Genomic DNA, 18,781 nt, shown 5'->3' with positions numbered 1-18,781 from the left:
CTCTTGGCCACGACACCTTGAGGCTCCCCTTCCACCATCTCATCACCCTGAATAGGACACGTGTTGGAGTTCTGAGTATGCGCCTAGCTGCATCTCCTGCAGGTTGCCCCCAGACTAGTCATGTGTGACTAAGAGCAACACATGGTGTGGGGGAGAACTCATCTTCTCATGAACCACTCAGGCTGATCTAAGCATGGGCACTATCTGTTTGCCCACCATGCGAAGGAAAAATGCCCAACATGATTCAATGCAGTCACGACAGTAAGACTTGGTGGTGGCGGAATGGGGGGGGGGGGGGGGTGCGCCTCAAAGGCTAAGGTTACCTGCTGGGTTAAGTGACCAATGCCAACATTGTACTCACCCTGCCAAAGCGCAACAAATCGTTAAAGCGCTTGCGGCACTGGATCCAGGTGCGCCACATCACGTTGCGGGAGCTCACCGCCTCCACCACCTCCTCCCAGGCACGCTTCGTCATGTGGGGGGGCCTCCTCCTCCCGTCCTGGGGGAGCAACACCTCCTGCCATGCTGCCTCATAGAGGAGGGCAGCAAGGCAGTCATCTGAAAAACGAGGGGTGCATTGGCCCCCCGCTGGCCTACCCTGCAGCCTGCCCTGCTCCTGGTGCAGACCCTGCAGCCTGCCCTGCTCCTGTGGCAGACCCTGCAGCCTGCCCTGCTCCTGGTGCAGACCCTGCAGCCTGCCCTGCTCCTGGTGCAGACCCTGCAGCCTGCCCTGCTCCTGTGACAGACCCTGCAGCCTGGCCTGCTCCTGTGGCAGACCCTGCAGCCTGCCCTGCTCCTGGTGCAGACCCTGCAGCCTGCCCTGCTCCTGTGACAGACCCTGCAGCCTGGCCTGCTCCTGTGGCAGACCCTGCAGCCTGCCCTGCTCCTCTGCCCATCCCTCCAGTGTGTCCTGCTCACCCGACCCCCTGTGGTGCACCCTCGAACTGGCCATTATCACCAGCCTACAGGAGGTTGCCAGGCCTTCCTTTAAACAGGCTGCTGGGTCGCCATTGGACCCGGCGATCTGTGCACACCCGCTGCAGCCCGCACACTCCCGCTATCCACGAGAGTCGGCAAATACGCTGGGCAGGCCTTAATTGGCCCGCCCGTGTAAAATACGGTGCGGACCCGAACACGGGCGGCAATCAGGTCCATGCCCGCCCACGCCTACACCTGCTCTCCCCTCTCCCCACAATGGAAAATTCTGCCTTTAAGGTTCATAGGATTCAATATTACTCTCTCCCTTGTTCTGACAAAGAGTCTCGACCCAAACCTACCTTTCCTCTTTTCAGATCACGACAGGCTGACTGTGTACTTGCTGGTTTCACCTTCGCTCACCAATACATAGTAGTTGCTATGTTACGGGTGGAAATTCAGACCCACCTGCACTTGACTCAGATCTCTGTGCTTACTCGTACTATGGTGGCACCATGCTATCAATATTGTTTTGCCTTTGGTGAAAATTAGTGAAACAGGAGTGAGGAGCAAAAACAGCAAATTACTTCCTTCACTATATGCAGTGACTGAAATATAATGGGGTTAACTCAGTTAATAGCACTTCCAACTGAATCAGAAGGCTGTGGTTCAATTCCCACTCTGGAAACTTTAGTGCCAAATCTAGGCATTTAATTCTGTCACCTTTTCTCTCATTGGTCAAAGAGATAAACCATTGGGCACAACATTTGTGAGATTGCAGATGTGACATTGACCTTGGATTGATGTTGCAGCAATTTACAGCACAGATGTAGTGCAATGTCAATGGCGAACATAAGTCCACTTGCCAAACCTGCCACTGCAGCAATATAAGATTTTTTGAAATGAGAGTTCTCATAATTCATTGATCTGTTCTATTAGAGGGGAGAAACTTTCAAGGGGCCAATCAGTATTGTAACCCTATCATCAACCCTTTCAGCACAGCTCCCTGCAGAGGGAACAGGATAAATTAATTTATCTCCCATTTATATGTACATATGGTTGAGGGGGGTGGCAAACTGAAGTCCAATGATGGAAGACTCTTCAATCTGATAAAACAATTTGGCGGAAAGTCGAAATTCCACCTCACAACTCGTACTTAAAATAGTTCCAGTTGGCAATATTTTGCTTTGGAGGCCAGTGACAGTATGCACTGCAGGATTCCTAATGATTTCTATGATCAGTAACCGAGCAATCACAATAGCATCACTGCCAGAATTCTAGGGGGAAAAGTGCATTTTTACAAAAAAAAACAAAGGCTTTTCTTGTCACATACTTAAGCATTATTTATGATTAAAACATGTTTTCCTCTACCTTTGTGATTTTGCCCATTTCGTATATATCGGCCTTTTCATCCTCAAATTCGGCAAAGGCTGCTTGAACCTTGGCAACAATTTCTTCGTGATTGTTGGTAGCACTTGGAAGTCCTTTAGGGAAGTAGAAGCGTGGAATGTTTATGGATACAGGAGTGCTGACAACAACTTTGTTTGAAGGGGGAGGAGGACTGGGAGTGGTGTTTGTCACAGTGGGGGGTGGAGTTCCAGGTTTTTTTTCTTTATTGCTTTGGACCTGTAAAAGACAACAGAGCATGAAACATAAATTATGCACTGGTTCTTTTCAAATGGCATGCATTTGTAATGAGACGCTATGGTGAAGTTGAATGTGTGAGTAAATAGGTTGGGTTTTAAAATTTTTATTAGGTGATAGGCAAGGACTTGACTTTTCAGCTGTTAAATTTCAAAGAGAGTTTAGAAGTGACAAGGGACTTTTACAACTTACAAAAGTTTCATAGGTAAACAAGGGAAGGTTATTAAATTTTATTTGACCTGAAAGTGGAGACAACAGGAAAACTTCAAAGATTTTTATATTTTGGAAAAATTGAGTTCAAAGAGGTGCTTAGAACAATGGGGTCTAAGATCAAAGGGGAGAAGGATATTTAAGGAAAAATGTTTAGTTGAGTTGAGTTGGCTATGTGGGGGAGATGTCCTCAGAGCAGCTCTGTGCTGAGAAAAGTTATGAATTTGAAGCAGCCATCCAGTTTCAAACCAGATAACCCTTGTTTTCAGAAAGCAGTCCATTTCTGAACTTCCTTCCATTCCACATAAGAGTGGGAGAGCGTGAGAAGTTGTGTGGTATACCTTTTACTAAAGTGACAGTAGTTTTGCCTTGGGTAATATTACTGGATTTTTATGGTTAAAAATCTATAAGGAAGCTGTGCCAAGTAGTTTACTTGTGTATTCTGACCAAGTGGGTTTTTTGGGGGAATGCTTTGTAAGACTGTTTAACTGTATAATCTTAATCTTGTGTGCATAAGTTTTTTTTTTCTTCTTGTCAATAAATCTTTTAATTTTAGAATGCTAGAAGTGTTACTGGATTCTATGCTTCTGGGATTAGTAGTTTTCCCCTTGTTTTCAAAAAAAAGTTATGATCAGTAAGAGAAGTTTTCCTCTGGGATCTGGCTTGCTCAGTGAGTAACATTGGCTGCAGTCTTAACAATGTGGTGTCAGATTTCACACAGATGAAGAGTCCCTCCATCTCGATGATGGCAGAGGCACAAATCCAGAAGTCCCATCCCCAAACCCAGTCCCCAACATTTTTGTGGGGGGACAGGTTCTAAATTGCACATCCGTGATTCATAGAGGCAACTGCACATGCTAAATTGCAGCTGCCTCAGGCAGATCTGATTTTGGCTGGTGGGCTGTCCAAAGCATGACTTATGCGCTTTAGACCTGGCAGGAGAAGGTCTAAAGCTGCTGGAGTTCTTTGAAGAGGTAGGGCACCCTTTTGGAAATGGGATACCTTTGGGAGAGGTAAGGTGCCCATTGGGAGCGCTAAGGTGCTCTTTGGGATTGTTTAAAGTAGACATGAATGTGCATGAAAATGCATAAACTCACTGGAACTGTTAAGCTCATTGGAACTGTCAAGCTGTGAATGGATTTAAATATTTGGAAAAACTGTCTGTAGTGTTGAAAAAAAAATGCTTGCTATTTCACTCTGTCTGTTGACATAAGCCAAAGGGCTGGCATTACAGGAGTGATGCTGCATAACATACTTCATAGCCTTTCATTATCACAGTGGGGTGCCTGTTAGTTCATTATTTGACTGACAGCTTCGTGTGCTTACAAAGTCTTTGAGGTAGGATTATGAATACAAATGCTTGTTTTTACAAGAGATTTAAAGGAGATTAAATGTAGTGAATTGGCTTTTATCATTGAAAGTGTTTTTCTTTAAAATAGTGAATTCATCAATGCACTTAAGAACTTTATTTAATCGCAGCATGCTCCTGAGGTCTGCCCATGGTGGATACTGGGTGAGCTGGCATTGTAGATGTAAGGGCAAAGAGGGACTGATGGTGGGGCTTGGATTGGCAAAGTTGGCATGAAGTTGGCATAGGGGCCAAAAAGGACCATGCAGTGGGTAGAGGGGCATAAGTTGGCATAGGGACCCATGAGGGTGGATAGAGGAAAATGTGGTGGCATGGAGGGTATGAGGGGCCATGGGGTGGGTGGGGAACATGAGATGGCATGGAGAATGTATGGGGGAGAGGGTTGTGAGAGATGAGGGCTGTTTTTTGTCTTATTCATTTTTTCATATCTTTGACAAAGTGCTGGGCCATCGGGGCCGGCCTTCCGCTTGGCCTGCCTCCACACCCAGTAGCCTCTGAACTCTTTCAGGGGCGCCCGCCATGATTCACATTTTCACTCACCTCCCCCCACCCCCCCTCCGCACCCCCTGCCACCGCCACCCCCCTCCTGGCTACTCCCCGACTGAAAATCCAAACTTCTGGGTTACTTTGTCCTGGGTCAGGTTTGCGGAGCCAGGAGTTGTCTGACTCTGCCCTCCTGACTCGGGAGTGAAAATTCGGGCCGTAGGGTTATAAATATAAAATAGTTACCAATAAATCCAGTAAGGGATTTAAGAGAAACTGCTTTACTCAGCAAATTGTTAGGGTGTGGAACTCACTACTATGTGGATTAGCTCAGGTTATTAGAATGGATGCATTTAAGGGGAAGCTAGATCAGTGCATGAGGGAGAAAGGAATAGAAGAATATATTGATAGAGTAAAATGAAATAAGGTGTGAGGAGGCTTGTGTGGAACATTAACACTAGCACACCTATTTACTTGTTTCTGTGCTTTAAGTATTACACAAGACCAATGTTAAGTAGTATTACGTAAGAGTTTAAAGTAACGATAAACTTTATGATTGGCAATCTATTTGTCTTTGTTTGCAAAAGCACAAAGCAATGAAACAAGTCATTACAAATCGTCCCATCACTGGTTAATATCACTGCAGTGAAAGTGAGCCATTGCTGTTCTCCCTCCCACTTAAAAAGTTTTGACATGCACTTTCCTAATGAAGATACTGCTTCTTTAATCACAGCTGTAGCATTTAGCATTAACCTGGTTGGAAATCTGAAACTCAAATTGCAGATGATTCAGTTAAAACATTCCATGATTTAAACATAAAGAGTGAAGTTCTCTGGTACCAGTATGGGATAACAATACAGCAATGGAGGTAGGCGGCTTTGCAAATTATAAATCCTCCTGTTTTGAAAGTGAATGCTTGTATGAGTTCGGTGTTAAGTGAGAGCTAAACCCACAAAAACCCCGGACAGTTCAGCCTGCGCTGCAAACCAGTGTGAGGACTGTGATCCCAGCATCAGGCTGCTGATTGTCCATCCAACCTGGATACTGAGAGATACCCAGAGTAACAATCTACACTGTTTTACTGCACAAAGAACAAAGCTACTGATTTTAGGTTTTCATGGAAGAATGGATGGAAGCATGGAAAACAATATATGGATCTAAAACCCGCTTCATAAAGAAATAGACTCTGTTTATTCACTCATTGGAAATCGATGAGCCTAATGTTAAAAGGGGGAAAAGTCATTCCCATATCCACAGTAAAGAATCCCAGGACTCCACATAATAAAATAATTCAACTTATACAGGCATCGTAAATCAGAGCCCCTGAATATAAGACAACAGAGTAAGCTTTACAGATTCCTTCAAACTTTAACCCTTTGAGAACTTTTAAAATACTGTCACACACCTTTTTTCTTTCATATAGCATCTGCAGAAGTGACTTTCTGTAAATTTCGAAAGACAGACATCATGAAGAATAACTAAGAAAATGCACAGAAACCATCGACAATCCTTGCAATGAAGAGCCAATGTCGCAGCCTGGTGAGATCTTGGGAGCAGAAAATGCTACTGCTGTCCTCAAAGGGTTAAAAATTTAAAACCAAGGCCCTGGACCAGGTACAAAATGAATCCTGGCTGTGAGATTTGAGTTTCCAGTTTCCACAAGCCTTGGAACTAAGCGCCTTCTATCTCCTAACACATTACTCACTGCTCCATTCATTGCCTAGGAAAGATTGAACAAAGAAGCTGAGACCCCCCTCCCTTTCCTCTCAGGACCCCAGTGTACTACAAAGATGCCTGCGCTGAAATAAACTTATCTGTACCTAGAAGTAGTTAACTGTAAACAGGAATTGGAATTAAACACGTTGCAACATTTAGCAGAAAAAAACCGTTAAAATAAAAGTGTCAGGCATTTTAGCATTCCTCTAATAACACTGCCCTTACCTTTTAAAACTCCAGCTTGGCATGCCTAACCACTACTGCTTTAATCTCGCCTTTGATGGTGTCCTGATCTGTGGATATAATCCTCCAATCTACATGTTATTCGGTCCACAGATAAAGGATAATGTGTTTGAAATGTGACATTTAAAATATTTAATTGTAAAATGTTGGCATGTGAGTAATGATTTCTCTTCTGGATTTTGCTCCAATTTTGTCTGTTGTAATGAGGGATGGTAGGGTAAGATTTTTAAAGCATTCAAAAGAGAATTTTAATGTGCCCCTGACAAGGTTTCCCAATTTGCTTAAAAAGAAACTGAAACTTGTCTTTTGAGGATTACTTTCAAGGAATTTCACAGTTGGACAAACATAGTGGAGAATTTTCCGCTCATCGGGCGGGCGTGCACCCGACCCAACCGAAGTTAAAATGACACACGATGATGTTGGGTGAGTGTACCGATGTCATCGCGCACTCGGGCAATATTTCAGTCGGCACACCCGCCGACAATTAAAAGGCCTATTAAGGCCATTAAAAGGATAACTGACTGGAATTTTTTGCTGCCCGTCCAACCCTGTGGTTGGTGGGCAGGACAAAAGGCCAAAGCGGCCTTTGAATTTTTTAGGAAACCTCATCCAACAGCAATTAAAAATAAAATAAAATTTTTAAAATCTAATTAATAATATGTCCCTGCTAAGGGGACATGTTTTATAACATTTTAGAAATATTTATTTTTAGGGCAGAATTTTCCCCCCATTGTGGGGGAAGTCGAAGAGCGGGCGCGATTCCGATTGGTGCCCCCCCACCCCCGCCATTTTATGTGGACGGGCCAATTAAGGCCCACCCAGCGTGACATCCACACGGAAGCGCTATGCGCTCCCTGTGCAGGCGGGGGAGAATCCCTAAACTGGAGAGTGCGTTCTTTCATGCACACTCACAAAAGAGCGCACTCATCTCCCTGAGGCTAAGTGCAACCTCAGGGAGATCGGCTGTACATTGAAAAATATTAAAAATAGAAAAAAAAATTCCCTGACATGTCCCCTCATGTGACACTGTCACATGAGTTGGGACATGTCCATAACCTTTAAATACACTTCAATTAAATTTTTTAAAACCTACATGAAACCCCATCCCACCCGTGGATGAGGTTTCATGCTTTTTCTAATGCCGGCCAGGTCTCCTGGCCTGCCCGCCAACCTTAAGGTTGGACAGGCAGGTCCATTAATTACTTTAATGACTCTGTCAATGGCCTCACTTGGCCACTGACAGGTCGGCAGACGCACAGCTGATTTTGCTGAGCACCCACCTACCTGAAACTTTAAATGGGGCGCGGTGACGTTGGGAGTTCCGCCTGACATCACCACGTATCATTTTACGTGTCGGTGAGAGGGCCCCGCCCCCCCACTCGCCGACGGGAAAATCCTGGCCTTAATGTTTTAAACTGTTCATCTCCCTGAGGCAGCTATGTGCCTCACGGAGATGCGTGAAACTTGCGCTCACCCTCCTACCCCCCAACACCCCAAACACAGGCAGTGCTGCCGCTCACGTTTCACGCTGGGCGAGCCTTAATTGGCTCACCAGCATGAAATTGCAGTCCGGCCTCGATTGCGGGCAGTGGTCAGCTTCCTGACCGCCCCTGCCTGCCTCTGCTGAGCCTGCCCAACGAGGGAAAAATCCGCCCCATAAAGTACATGTCTGGTATTGCTGAACTGTGCTGTAGTGGTAGTGAACTGTCCATTTTAGGCCCAAGTTCATTATAAATTGATTTTCCTTTTGATATATACTTTTTAAAAAATTAATTTTTAAAAATTCATTCATGGGATGTGGGCTTCACTGGCTGGGCCAACATTTATTGCCCCTCCCTAATTGCCCTTGAGAAGGTGGTGGTGAGCTGCCTTCTTGAACCGCTGCAGTCTGTGTGGTGTAGGTACACCCACAGTGCTGTTAGGAAGGGATTTACGGGATTTTGACCCAGCGACAGTGAAGGAACGGCAATATATTTCCAAGTCAGGATGGTGAGTGACTTGTGGGGGACTTCCAGGTGGTGGTGTTCCCATGTGCCTGCTGCCCTTGTCCTTCTAGATGGTAGTGGTCATGGGTTTGGAAGGTGCTGTTGAAGGAGCCTGCAGTGCATCTTGTAGATGGGATACACTGCTGCTACTGTGCGTTGTGGTGGAGTATATCTATTGAAGGGTAACACTAATGCAATATAAACATCCTTCAAATTGTGTGACTGCTCACACATAGGCCAAAAATTTACTGGCCTTTTGGAGCTGGAATAGGAGGCTGGAGCGCTGGAGCAATCATGACGGAAGATGTCGGGCGGGATTATGCCCGATGTCTTTCCGTTGACATGGCAGATTGTGAAAGGCAGGAACAGCAACAATTTGGCTGCCCACCAACCAGAAGTGGGTGCCCAATGAATCCAATTATTAGATATTAATAGCCATCTCACACGTCCGCTGGCATTTTAGTGCTGTTGACATGCTCCCCCTGCCCCCTCCAACCACATGGGGAGACTGCCAGGTACATCGTTGTGGCCTCCCAGCAGCTTCCAGTGATTGGGGGCCCTCCCTTCAATGGTGTTCAATGGCCTATGAGGGGCTCTTCGGTGGAAATGGCTGCCCCATGGCTCCAACACTGCTACTAGAGGGTTCACCCCTTGGATGTCTGGGGCCTGCCTGCCTGGCCCTGGCACACCCTTCCAGGGCAGCTCACATGGAAGCACCCTCTCCTTCCCCTTGCTGCTTCAGCGGCAGCCCTGCCCTGCCGCACCTCTGATTGGGCAGTCCTGGCAGAGGCCTCTTAATTAGCCACCGGCAGTAAAATACTGTATACTTCACAGTCCCGCCATTCACCCACACGGACTCAGGACCCAGTTTTTGGTCCCAGAGGCAGAACTCACAGCATACCAGTAATATTCCAGCCATTGTGCATGGACTGCACTTGTATGAAAGAAACCACAACTGAATCCTACTTCTCCCACTTTTAACCTATAAAGCTCTTACATCCATACTTCAGACAAGGCTTGAAACCAAGGCTCCTCTGCCCTCTCAGGTGATGGTAAAGGATCCCATTGCACTATCTCAAGGAAGAGTAGAGGAGTTCTGCTGGATGTCTGAACCAATCAACATCACTAAAACAAGGGTCTGAAGAAGGGTCATACAGACTCGAAACGTCAAATCCGTTTCTCTCTCCACAGATGTTGTCGGGCCTGCTGAGTTTTCCCAGCATTTTCTGTTTTTGTCACACTAGTGATAGTGTTTGTATCACTAAAACAGTGTTATTTTGTGGGATTATTGTGTGCTGTGTTGGCAGCTGCGTTTTCTATATTACAACAGCGACTACACTTTGAAATTACTTCATTTACTGTAAAACCGGATGGGGGCGTTCTGAGGTTGTGAAAGGTTATTTCTTTCTTTGCACTTGAGAGAGGATTGCCAAAATGTACCACTACGTTGTTCTAGATTTACTTATGATTGCTATTTAGGATTAAATCCCCCCCTTCCCTGTTCCCCACCCAATGTATCTGGATGTGGCTATTCAGCATGTGTGATGTATTGAAAATGTCTATAATTACAGTGATTGTGCAGCCTCCACATTTGCTGGTTCCTCCAGGATAGCTCAGACTCTTTAAAAATTGTGGCAATTGTTAATTTAATGAAATGCCAAAAATATAGTTTTGTTCCTAATAGCCTTCATTGAAAAGAAAATCACAAGTGAGAAATTCTTGCCCATAATCCACATGTTAGCAAGATGTCTGTCCATTGTCTGTTATTATTTATTAACTGATCGTAATGTTTCTGACGGTATTTTGGAATAAATGTACTTTTTCCTGAGGGTAAAACAGCTCATTATGAACAAACGTACTATAGGGTAAATTCTCTGGCCCCAGCACTAAAATTTGTGAGGTCAGCTTAATTAATTAAGCATAGCCAGCTCCTGGCTTGGACTGAGGCCATCAATAGGAGCTTAATGTTCATGTGGGTTGTTGGGGGAGGGTGGGGTGGTGGAGAGAAATATCATGTAGCTATAACCGTAACTGCTATTTAAAAAGTGCTTCTTAGTTTTGGCTAGGTCCAAAGTTGGATACTAACTGGTTTAGGGTGCAAATCACTTTTAATCTTTGACATTACTTCTGACACGCTCATGAGAGAAGTAGAGCAAAGAAGCTTTTTTTTTGTTTTGGGAGCCTCGGGCAGTCTCCCAAGCAGAATCCAGTCTGATTGGTGATGGACATAATGCTCTCTCTAACAGCCAAAGGGCACGGGAGCAGATGACGAAGAGGTTTAACAACATGATGTAGTCTGCCAAAGTAGGGCTGGCCAGCATTGCACTAGACTAGATCTAGTAGATGGGCATATTTTGCATGGCAGAGCTTCCTCTTGCCCTGTTAAATAAAGAGTGCTTTAGTATGCTCTCTCCAAGCTTCTCATGCATGCCTGTACTGCATCAGGGTAGACCTTATTGTTGCCATGTGGATTGGAACTGTTGACACAATGCTGTTTGGAAAGATAAGCCCATAAATCAACCTTGCATGCCACCTGCATAATGCATGTTCATTTACCTGCATATAAGCTAGATAAAGACCAACATTATGGCTCTAACTGGCAATGGAAAAGTCAAGATTAGAAGCAGCGAGTTGTAGGCAGCGGATAAATTAAATTATCTTAGCTCGACGATAAACACCAAAGTTATATCCAAGAATGGAATCCAGGTTAGATTAGTTAGAGCACAAAGCATAACCAGTGACTTAAGTAGTGTCCAGGAGTCCAAAAGCATCAAAATGAAGCTGAAAAATTGTTTAGTACAGTCACTAGTATGGAGTGCTGCATTCTATGGGCGGAACTTTCCGTGCCTGCTAGCGTCGGGAGTGTTCAGTGTTGTGAGCGGACAATATGGCGAGAAGGCCAAAAATCGGTTTCATGACGTTGCGATCGTCCGCTCAGCCTGTCAATGGCATTTCCCACCGTCGGACATTGGGAACCTCATTGTAATACATCTGCATATCATTATAAGGCCAACCTGCCGGGATCACCCCCCCCCCGCTGGATCATCTGCCCACGTTGACGTGTTTCACAACAGCACATGTAAGGCGTACACTTGGCGGGCTGCATTTGAGGGGAACTCGGAGGTGAGTGCACAGTAACGTTGCGCAGCGCTGACAAGGGATGCCTGTTGGACTTCAACATTGAGGCAACTTTGGGGAGGGGGCAAGGGCTGCCTTGCTGTTGAGGCAATTTGGGAGAGGGGAAACAAGGGCTGCCCTGCGGTTGAGGCGCATTGGGGGGTTGGGGGAAGGGCTGCCCTGCGGTTGAGGCGCATTGGGGGGTTGGGGGAAGGGCTGCCCTGCGGTTGAAGGTAGTGCACGAGCACGTGCGCAGTTGGAGGGAGGCAAGTAGCCATGCATTAGGGAAATCTTGTATAAAGTGACCATTCCTCTGCAGCTGAGACAGTTTAGGTGCAGCCACATTGACACATGTGGAGTCGGGCCTCTAGCTTATTTTCCCACTCAAGCAATGCAGAGGCATGAAAGTGCCACCAAGTGTTCCAGCGCTTTTCATCCCTTGGGCACAGACTGCAAACTAATGAGCATTTTAGTGGACTGCAGAACAATTGGATGACTGGGCACATTGTACAATCTCCTTACTAAAGCTGGCCATGGAGCAGTCACTGGTGGAGGCACTCACAGCCTCTTGCAAAGTCATCACCCGGTTAGGACCAGCCTCCCCCATGGTTCAAGCTAACAGTAGCCTTGCAGTGTGGGTTAGGAGAATGCCTGCGCCTGAGCTGAGAGCACAGCATGTAGTCTAGTGGGCAAAGCTGCCGCCAATCGGTCAAGTGGAGTGGGGCGGAGGATGGAGTTTAGGGCAGCCACACAGTGCACTATTCTCTGGCCATCCAAGTGGTAGTCAGCACTCCGGAATACTTTAAGAGGCCTTCAGACTTAACCAAGAGAGGTTCTTAGAACATCCAAGCTAACCCACGCACCTCTCTTTTTCATCCTGCAGGAGGAGTACATCAGGAGCATGGAGCCTGGTGAACTATCTGTATACCTTTTGGCGTACAGAGAGCAGAGACGAGGAAGAAGAGAGCAATGGAGGTGCCTGACTGCGCAGAGGGAGGAGCAGCATCCTCTGGATGAAAGGGCGGTAGGGGCTCCTGCACATGCCACCGAGGAGCCACAGCGAGTCGTCACTGGTCGGTGCCTGGTCGGTACCCAGGGTCTGTAGATGCTGCCTTTCATCCTGCAGGTGACCAAGAACCAGTGTCACCAAAGACTGCATATGTCTAGGGAACTGGTTGGTCACATCTGCCAGCTGCTGCAGGATTTGGCACCACTGGGACATGGAGGGCACCCACTGCCAGTGGATGTGAAAGTGACCCTGGTGCTCAATTTCTACACCAGTGGTTCCTTTCAGGGCTCCAAAGGTGGCCTCTGTGGAATATCACAAGCCTCCACCCACAAATGCGTCCATGAGGTCACGGATGCCATTTCATGAGGACCGGGACGGCCAGGATGCAAGAGGATTGGATTTTCCCAGGTCTCGGGTTTCCCACAGGTGCAGGGTGCTATCGATTGCACTCACATGGCGCTCAGATCTCCGTCGCAACACATGGTCAACTATGTCAACCGCAAGGGATTCTGAAAGAACTGAACGTGCAGCTGGTGTGCGACCACCACAAACACATCCTTCAGGTCTGCGCATGGTTTCCGGGGAGTGTCCATGACTCCTACATTCTCAATCAGTCACAGATCCCTGACGTCTTCCAGGGTCCACAGAGGCTGGAGGGTTAGCTCCTCAGGGACAAGGGCTACTCACAGAGGACACAGCTGATGACACCATGCAGCGGCCTCAGGTTGCAGCAGAGCGAAGATATAATGGGGCTCATGCTGCAACTCACAACTTGGTGGAGCTGACCATTGGGATGCTGAAAATGAGGTTCCGGTGCCTGGACCGGTCTAGTAGAGCCCTGCGATACAGTCCACAGAAGGTGTCACACATCCTCTTCGTCTGCTGTGCCCTTTACAACCTGGCGCAGCAACAGGGAGAGGAGTTGGCTGAGGAGGAGATGGAGGTCTCCTCCGATGAGGAGGATGTCTACGAGAATGAAGGTGAGGAGGTCTTCGAAGGCGACGATGACGGCATTGAGGCCCTCGGACTGGCCAGATGAGGCAGGCGCACTCGGGAGGCCCTCATAGCTGCTATATTTGTGGAGGATGATGACGACATGTGAGGAGACACCATAGATCCTCACAGTACATCTGTGAACATTTGACTCCTGTCTGGCTTACAGCAGTACACATACCCTCTGTGATAATGCTCCTGTCATGGAGGTACAGTGGAGAGTCTAATTGTCGCTCAATTTCTGCAAGATGATGATGACATGCAGTGAGGACACTCCATAGATCTTCACACAGCCTCTGTGAATGTCTGACTCCTGTCTGGCTGAGGGCAGCTCGCTTGCGCTCTGTGATCAGGGTCATATCATGGAGCCACAGCCATGAAACTTTAAAAGCACCTGATCCTTTGTCCACCTTCAGCAGCTGATCACTTCAGAAACACAGTGTCACCGGTCACAGATACTGAAGAGATGGGGGCCAACCCCACCTCAAAGGTGCTGAGAGCACACACAGAGAATGACGGGACTCTGTGACGCCTGCCTACAACATTATGGCAGCAATGACAAGCACCATCAAGGTGCAGGCATTAATAATGTGCCCAGGGAGTGTGAGGTTGGACCATCACTTTTGTCTGAAGGTTGCAGAAAGCACAGGGAAGAGGCCCTGGACTGAGACACCTGACTTTATCTTGTGCAGAAAGGTTTCACATCTGAGTGACACGAACACTGCTTGTCAGAACAAGGAGCCATAGGCAGGGAGACATTGTTGAGGATTTATTTACAATAGTGAACATTATGCACAAGTGATTAACACCCATCTCCAGGCTGTGCAAATACATCTTCTTAAATTCCCTAACACTGCTGCTATGTCTTGGTGCTACCCAGGCATCCACAGCGGAGGTGGAGGCAGCTTGCTGACTGCTACGCCCTGACATGTTGACCTTAGCGGGCATCCTCTGGAGGGCCAAGTGTCCTCAGCCCAACCATCTTCAGCTGCTTCATCAATGACCTTCCTTCCGTCATAAGGTCAGAAGTGGGGATGTTCGCTGATGATTGCACAATGTTCAGCGCCATTCACAACTCCTCAGATACTGAAGCAGTCCATGTAGAAACGCAGCAAGACTGGACAATATCCAGGCTTGGGCTGACAAGTGGCAAGTAACATCTGCACCATACAAGTGCCAGGCAATGACCATCTCCAACGAGAGAACCTAATGATTGCCCCTTGACATTCAATGGCATTACCATCACGGAATCTCCCACTATCAACATCCTGGGATTATCATTGACCAGAAACTGAACTGGCTATCCATATAAATACTGTGGCTACAAATACAGGTCAGAGGCTAGGAATCCTGCAGTAAGTAACTCACCTCCTGACTCCCCAAAGCCTGCCCACTATCTACAAGGCACAAGTCAGGAGTGTGATGGAATACTCCCCACTGGCCTGGATGAGTGCAGCTCCCACAACACTCAAGAAGCTCAACAATGTCCAGGACAAACCAGCTTGATTGGCACCCCTTCCACAAACATTCACCCTCTCCATCACCGATGAAGTGTGGGAGCAGTGTGTACCATCTATAAGATGCACTGCAGGAATTCACCAAGGTTCCTTCGGCAGCACCTTCTAAATCCACGGCTGCTAACATCTAGAAGGATAAGGGCAGCAGACACATGAGAACACCACCACCTGGATGTTCACCTCCAAGCCACCCACCATCCTGACTTGGAAATATATCGCCATTCCTTCACTATCGTTGAGTCAAAATCCTGGAGCTCCCTCCCTAACAGAACTGTGGGTGTACCTACACCACACGGGTTGCAGTGGTTCAAGAAAGGCAGATCCTCACCGGCCAGCTGGATGGCTCTGTTTTCAAAGTCTTGATTTCACACATTCCTCCACCGGTCTGTGACCTCTCCCTCTTGTTGTGTGCCAGCTTGTCCTGCGTGAATAGGGATGGAGAGAATGTAAGCAGGATGCTGCCAGACCAGATGATAAGTATGCCTGGCATGTGTGGGTGGTGAGTGGTCCCATAGATGGGATGAGGACAATGAAGGTGTGTGTGAGAGAATGAATGGTGATGTCCCTTGAACTGGCAGTGAGTGAGGGTCCTGTGGATGTGTATGGGTTAGTAAGTGTGTGAGTTGAGAGTGATGAGAAGAGAGACTTACCCTGGTGGAATGGACAAGATCATTCATCCTCTTGCAGCACTGGGTAGCTGTCATCTTTTGCAGGCCGTTGGAACTGCCACTGCTTCCCCAGCCGGATTGGTGATGTTGCTGCTCATCCCGCGGCCAGATTGGGGGTAGAGGACATCACGGTGGGCCTCCACTGCGTCCAAAAGCAGCCGAGGGACATGTCATTTAACGTGGGGGCTGCTTTTGCCTTTCGGGGCCATGTCTTCCGTGCAGCAGAGGTGGGCTGGAAGCACCGAGAGGTGGGCACTCAGCTGCGCTTCAAAATGGCGTCTGGCCATGAAGCGGCAAGGTGATGGGCAAATGAAAGCCCGCCCACCATTGAAATGGTGTTTTTCTCTGGAATGTATAATTCATGTGGCGGGATTGGGATGATACGGCATGAGAAGTCATCACTGCGACCATCAAACGTCGTTTTTCCCACCCGCTAACATACTTTGTGCAAATCTGCGATGATTCCGCCCTATGGACTCTGAAGAAAGAAGGGAGGAGCATAACAGCTTTTCAAATGTGAGTGTGGCAGAGGATGCTAAGAATCAGCTGGATGGACAGAAAGACAAATCAGTGGGTTAGATCAAGAGTAGAAGCTCAGGAATCAAAATGGTGGCTAAATATAGTTTGAGGGAGAAAGATAATCAAGGATGAACATTAGAAACGAAGATTAACAGCCTTATCCTGGCAACGATTGAAGGAGAAGTTGAGAGTAAGCACAGAAGAGGAAGAAGAAAAATTGGATGCTTGGATAACATTGAGATGTGGACTGAGGGAGGCTTGAAGAAAGCCAGAGAAGAAGCAAGACAATGTCAATGGCCTCACAAGGGCTGTGGCAAAAATGAACAAACAAAGCCAGGATGTAGGGTGGGCACTTGGGTCTCACTCTACGGGTGTTCCTCTAACTCCCAACGTCTGAATGCTTTTTCTCTGCATGCATAACTAGAAAGCGTATAACAGGAGGGAGGAAACTTGTACTGCAGAAGACCCTCCTAATTTTAGACCATTTGGATAGTTTATGAACAGGTTATCCTGGAGTCCAAGGACATAATGAGAGTAGACCAGCACGAAGCTTTGGGATATAAAATCTATTTCCTACTTTTCATCAAAGAAAGTAGCGAGATCCTTAAGGATTTGAGATATTTGTTTTCTAAGTTTTATGTTTGGTACAGGCTAAATACTGCAGTCTTCAAAGGGTTAAACATTTTCAGTGGCTTCACACACGGACACCGTTTTGTCTTGATGAAAGGGATTTTTTTGGATTAAGCCAGTATATGGAGTGCAGGATGGTGATTGTTGTAATATACTTTTAAGGAATAGCGGCATGCCATCACTCGAAGAAAGTCTGTCATGTGATCCACCCTCAGTTTCACTTTGGCTTTTGAGCAGAACATAGCACACACAGCTCTGCTGCTGATGGCTTCAAGATTTCTCTTGTACTGAGTTCAAATAAATGAATCCACAACAATTCTTTATGAATGATTGGTGCCTTTATATCATCATAAAAATACGACAGTGATTTTCCCTCCAATTTTCCATCCTTTCCTGCGAGGGACTGCTTATTCTTTGCTGAGCACCTCCTCAGAACAATATGGCTGAAATTGGAAAATCATTTTTTGACATTGGTTCGTAGAAATCTGGAATTCTTCCAACTCTCACACTAACATCAGGCTCAAAATGTTGTGGACACTGGAACAAATGGAGACTGCAGTCAACAGATATCTGTTACACAAGGGTATTGGGAGCTAAGGCAGGAAACAGAGGCCAGGCACAGGACAACCATGGTCTGATTGAATGGTGGAGGAACTGAAAGGCCCACTTCTGTTTCTATAGGCAGAATTTTTCGCTCGACTTGCAGACATGTGCCTGACACTCCCGAGCACAAAATAGTGCGTGATGACGTCGGGCGAGCATCCCGACATCATCGTGCACTCCGCGATATTCCGGTCAGCGGGCACACGCGAGAGTCGGCAGTGTGCCCGCCGACAATTAAGAGGCCTATTAAGGCCATTAATGTATTAATTAACCTGGATTTTTCACTGCCTGTCCAATGTTACAGTTAGCAGGCAGGTGAATCGGCCAGGTGGCCTTTGGAATTTTGAGGAAACCTCATCCAAGGGCGGGATGAGGTTTCCAATATGAATTTTAAAAAAAATGTTTGGGCAGAATTGTTATAATCTCTATGTTTAGGTGAGTGTCAGATGTGTGGACATTTTTTTTTGCAATTTAAGATCTTTATTTGATGGTTTCAAATTCTTCAGCTCCCTGAGGCAGCTCTCTGCCTTCAGGGAGCTTTCCTTCCGCGCTCCCCCGTGCCCGCGCTGAGTTCAACGCTCGCCCACTTCCTGCCCCCACCCCGGCAGCGCTGAGCCTTTCAGCGCATGTTTCGGGCTGGCTGTCCGTTAATTGGCCAGCCAGTGTGAAATCCCGGTTAGGGGCCGATCGCGGGTGATGGGCCGTTTCCCAGCTGCTCCCGGGCCTGCCCACAGCACCCGCCCGACAACCTCAAAATCCTGCCCTATATTACCAGCTGCAGAAATATTCCAATCTGTTGAGAATGTGAAGAATTGGGTGGGGATGGGAAGGGATCTGAGAGGGACAAGGAAGAAAGAAAAGCAGGAGAAAGGAAAGAAATATCAGAGGAATAAAATAGGCACAGTAGAAAACTAAAAAAAACCTAGACCAGAATTTTCCATTTTGTGTGCGGGCGCTCGCCCGACATGCCGGAGCTTGCCCGACATGCCGGAATGCTAAATGACGCGCGATGACATTGGGCGTGCATCCTGATGCCATCGTGGAGTCGCGCGATATTTCATTCGGCCAGCGCATGCCAAGAGACGGCTGCGCGCCAGCCGATAATTGATAGGCCTATTAAGGCCATTAACCAGGTGGTTAACTTGAATTTTACACTGCCT

General features: G+C 47.1%; 1 protein-coding gene across 3 annotated transcripts in view; it reads right to left on the bottom strand.

The window, feature by feature from the left end:
* ppp2r3a (protein phosphatase 2, regulatory subunit B'', alpha) overlaps positions 1-18,781 on the bottom strand; it is a 414,183-nt gene that overhangs the window by 73,427 nt on the left and 321,975 nt on the right. For all 3 annotated transcript variants that reach the window (XM_078563604.1, XM_078563605.1, XM_078563606.1), the window contains one exon: positions 2,287-2,541. In XM_078563604.1, coding sequence (XP_078419730.1) covers positions 2,287-2,541 — 255 coding nt within the window. The remainder of the gene's footprint in view (positions 1-2,286; positions 2,542-18,781) is intronic.

Source organism: Cetorhinus maximus, chromosome 19, assembly GCF_964194155.1.
Source record: "Cetorhinus maximus chromosome 19, sCetMax3.hap1.1, whole genome shotgun sequence".
Classification (NCBI taxonomy): Eukaryota; Metazoa; Chordata; class Chondrichthyes; order Lamniformes; family Cetorhinidae; genus Cetorhinus; species Cetorhinus maximus.
This window is presented reverse-complemented; position numbering and strand designations above follow the sequence as displayed.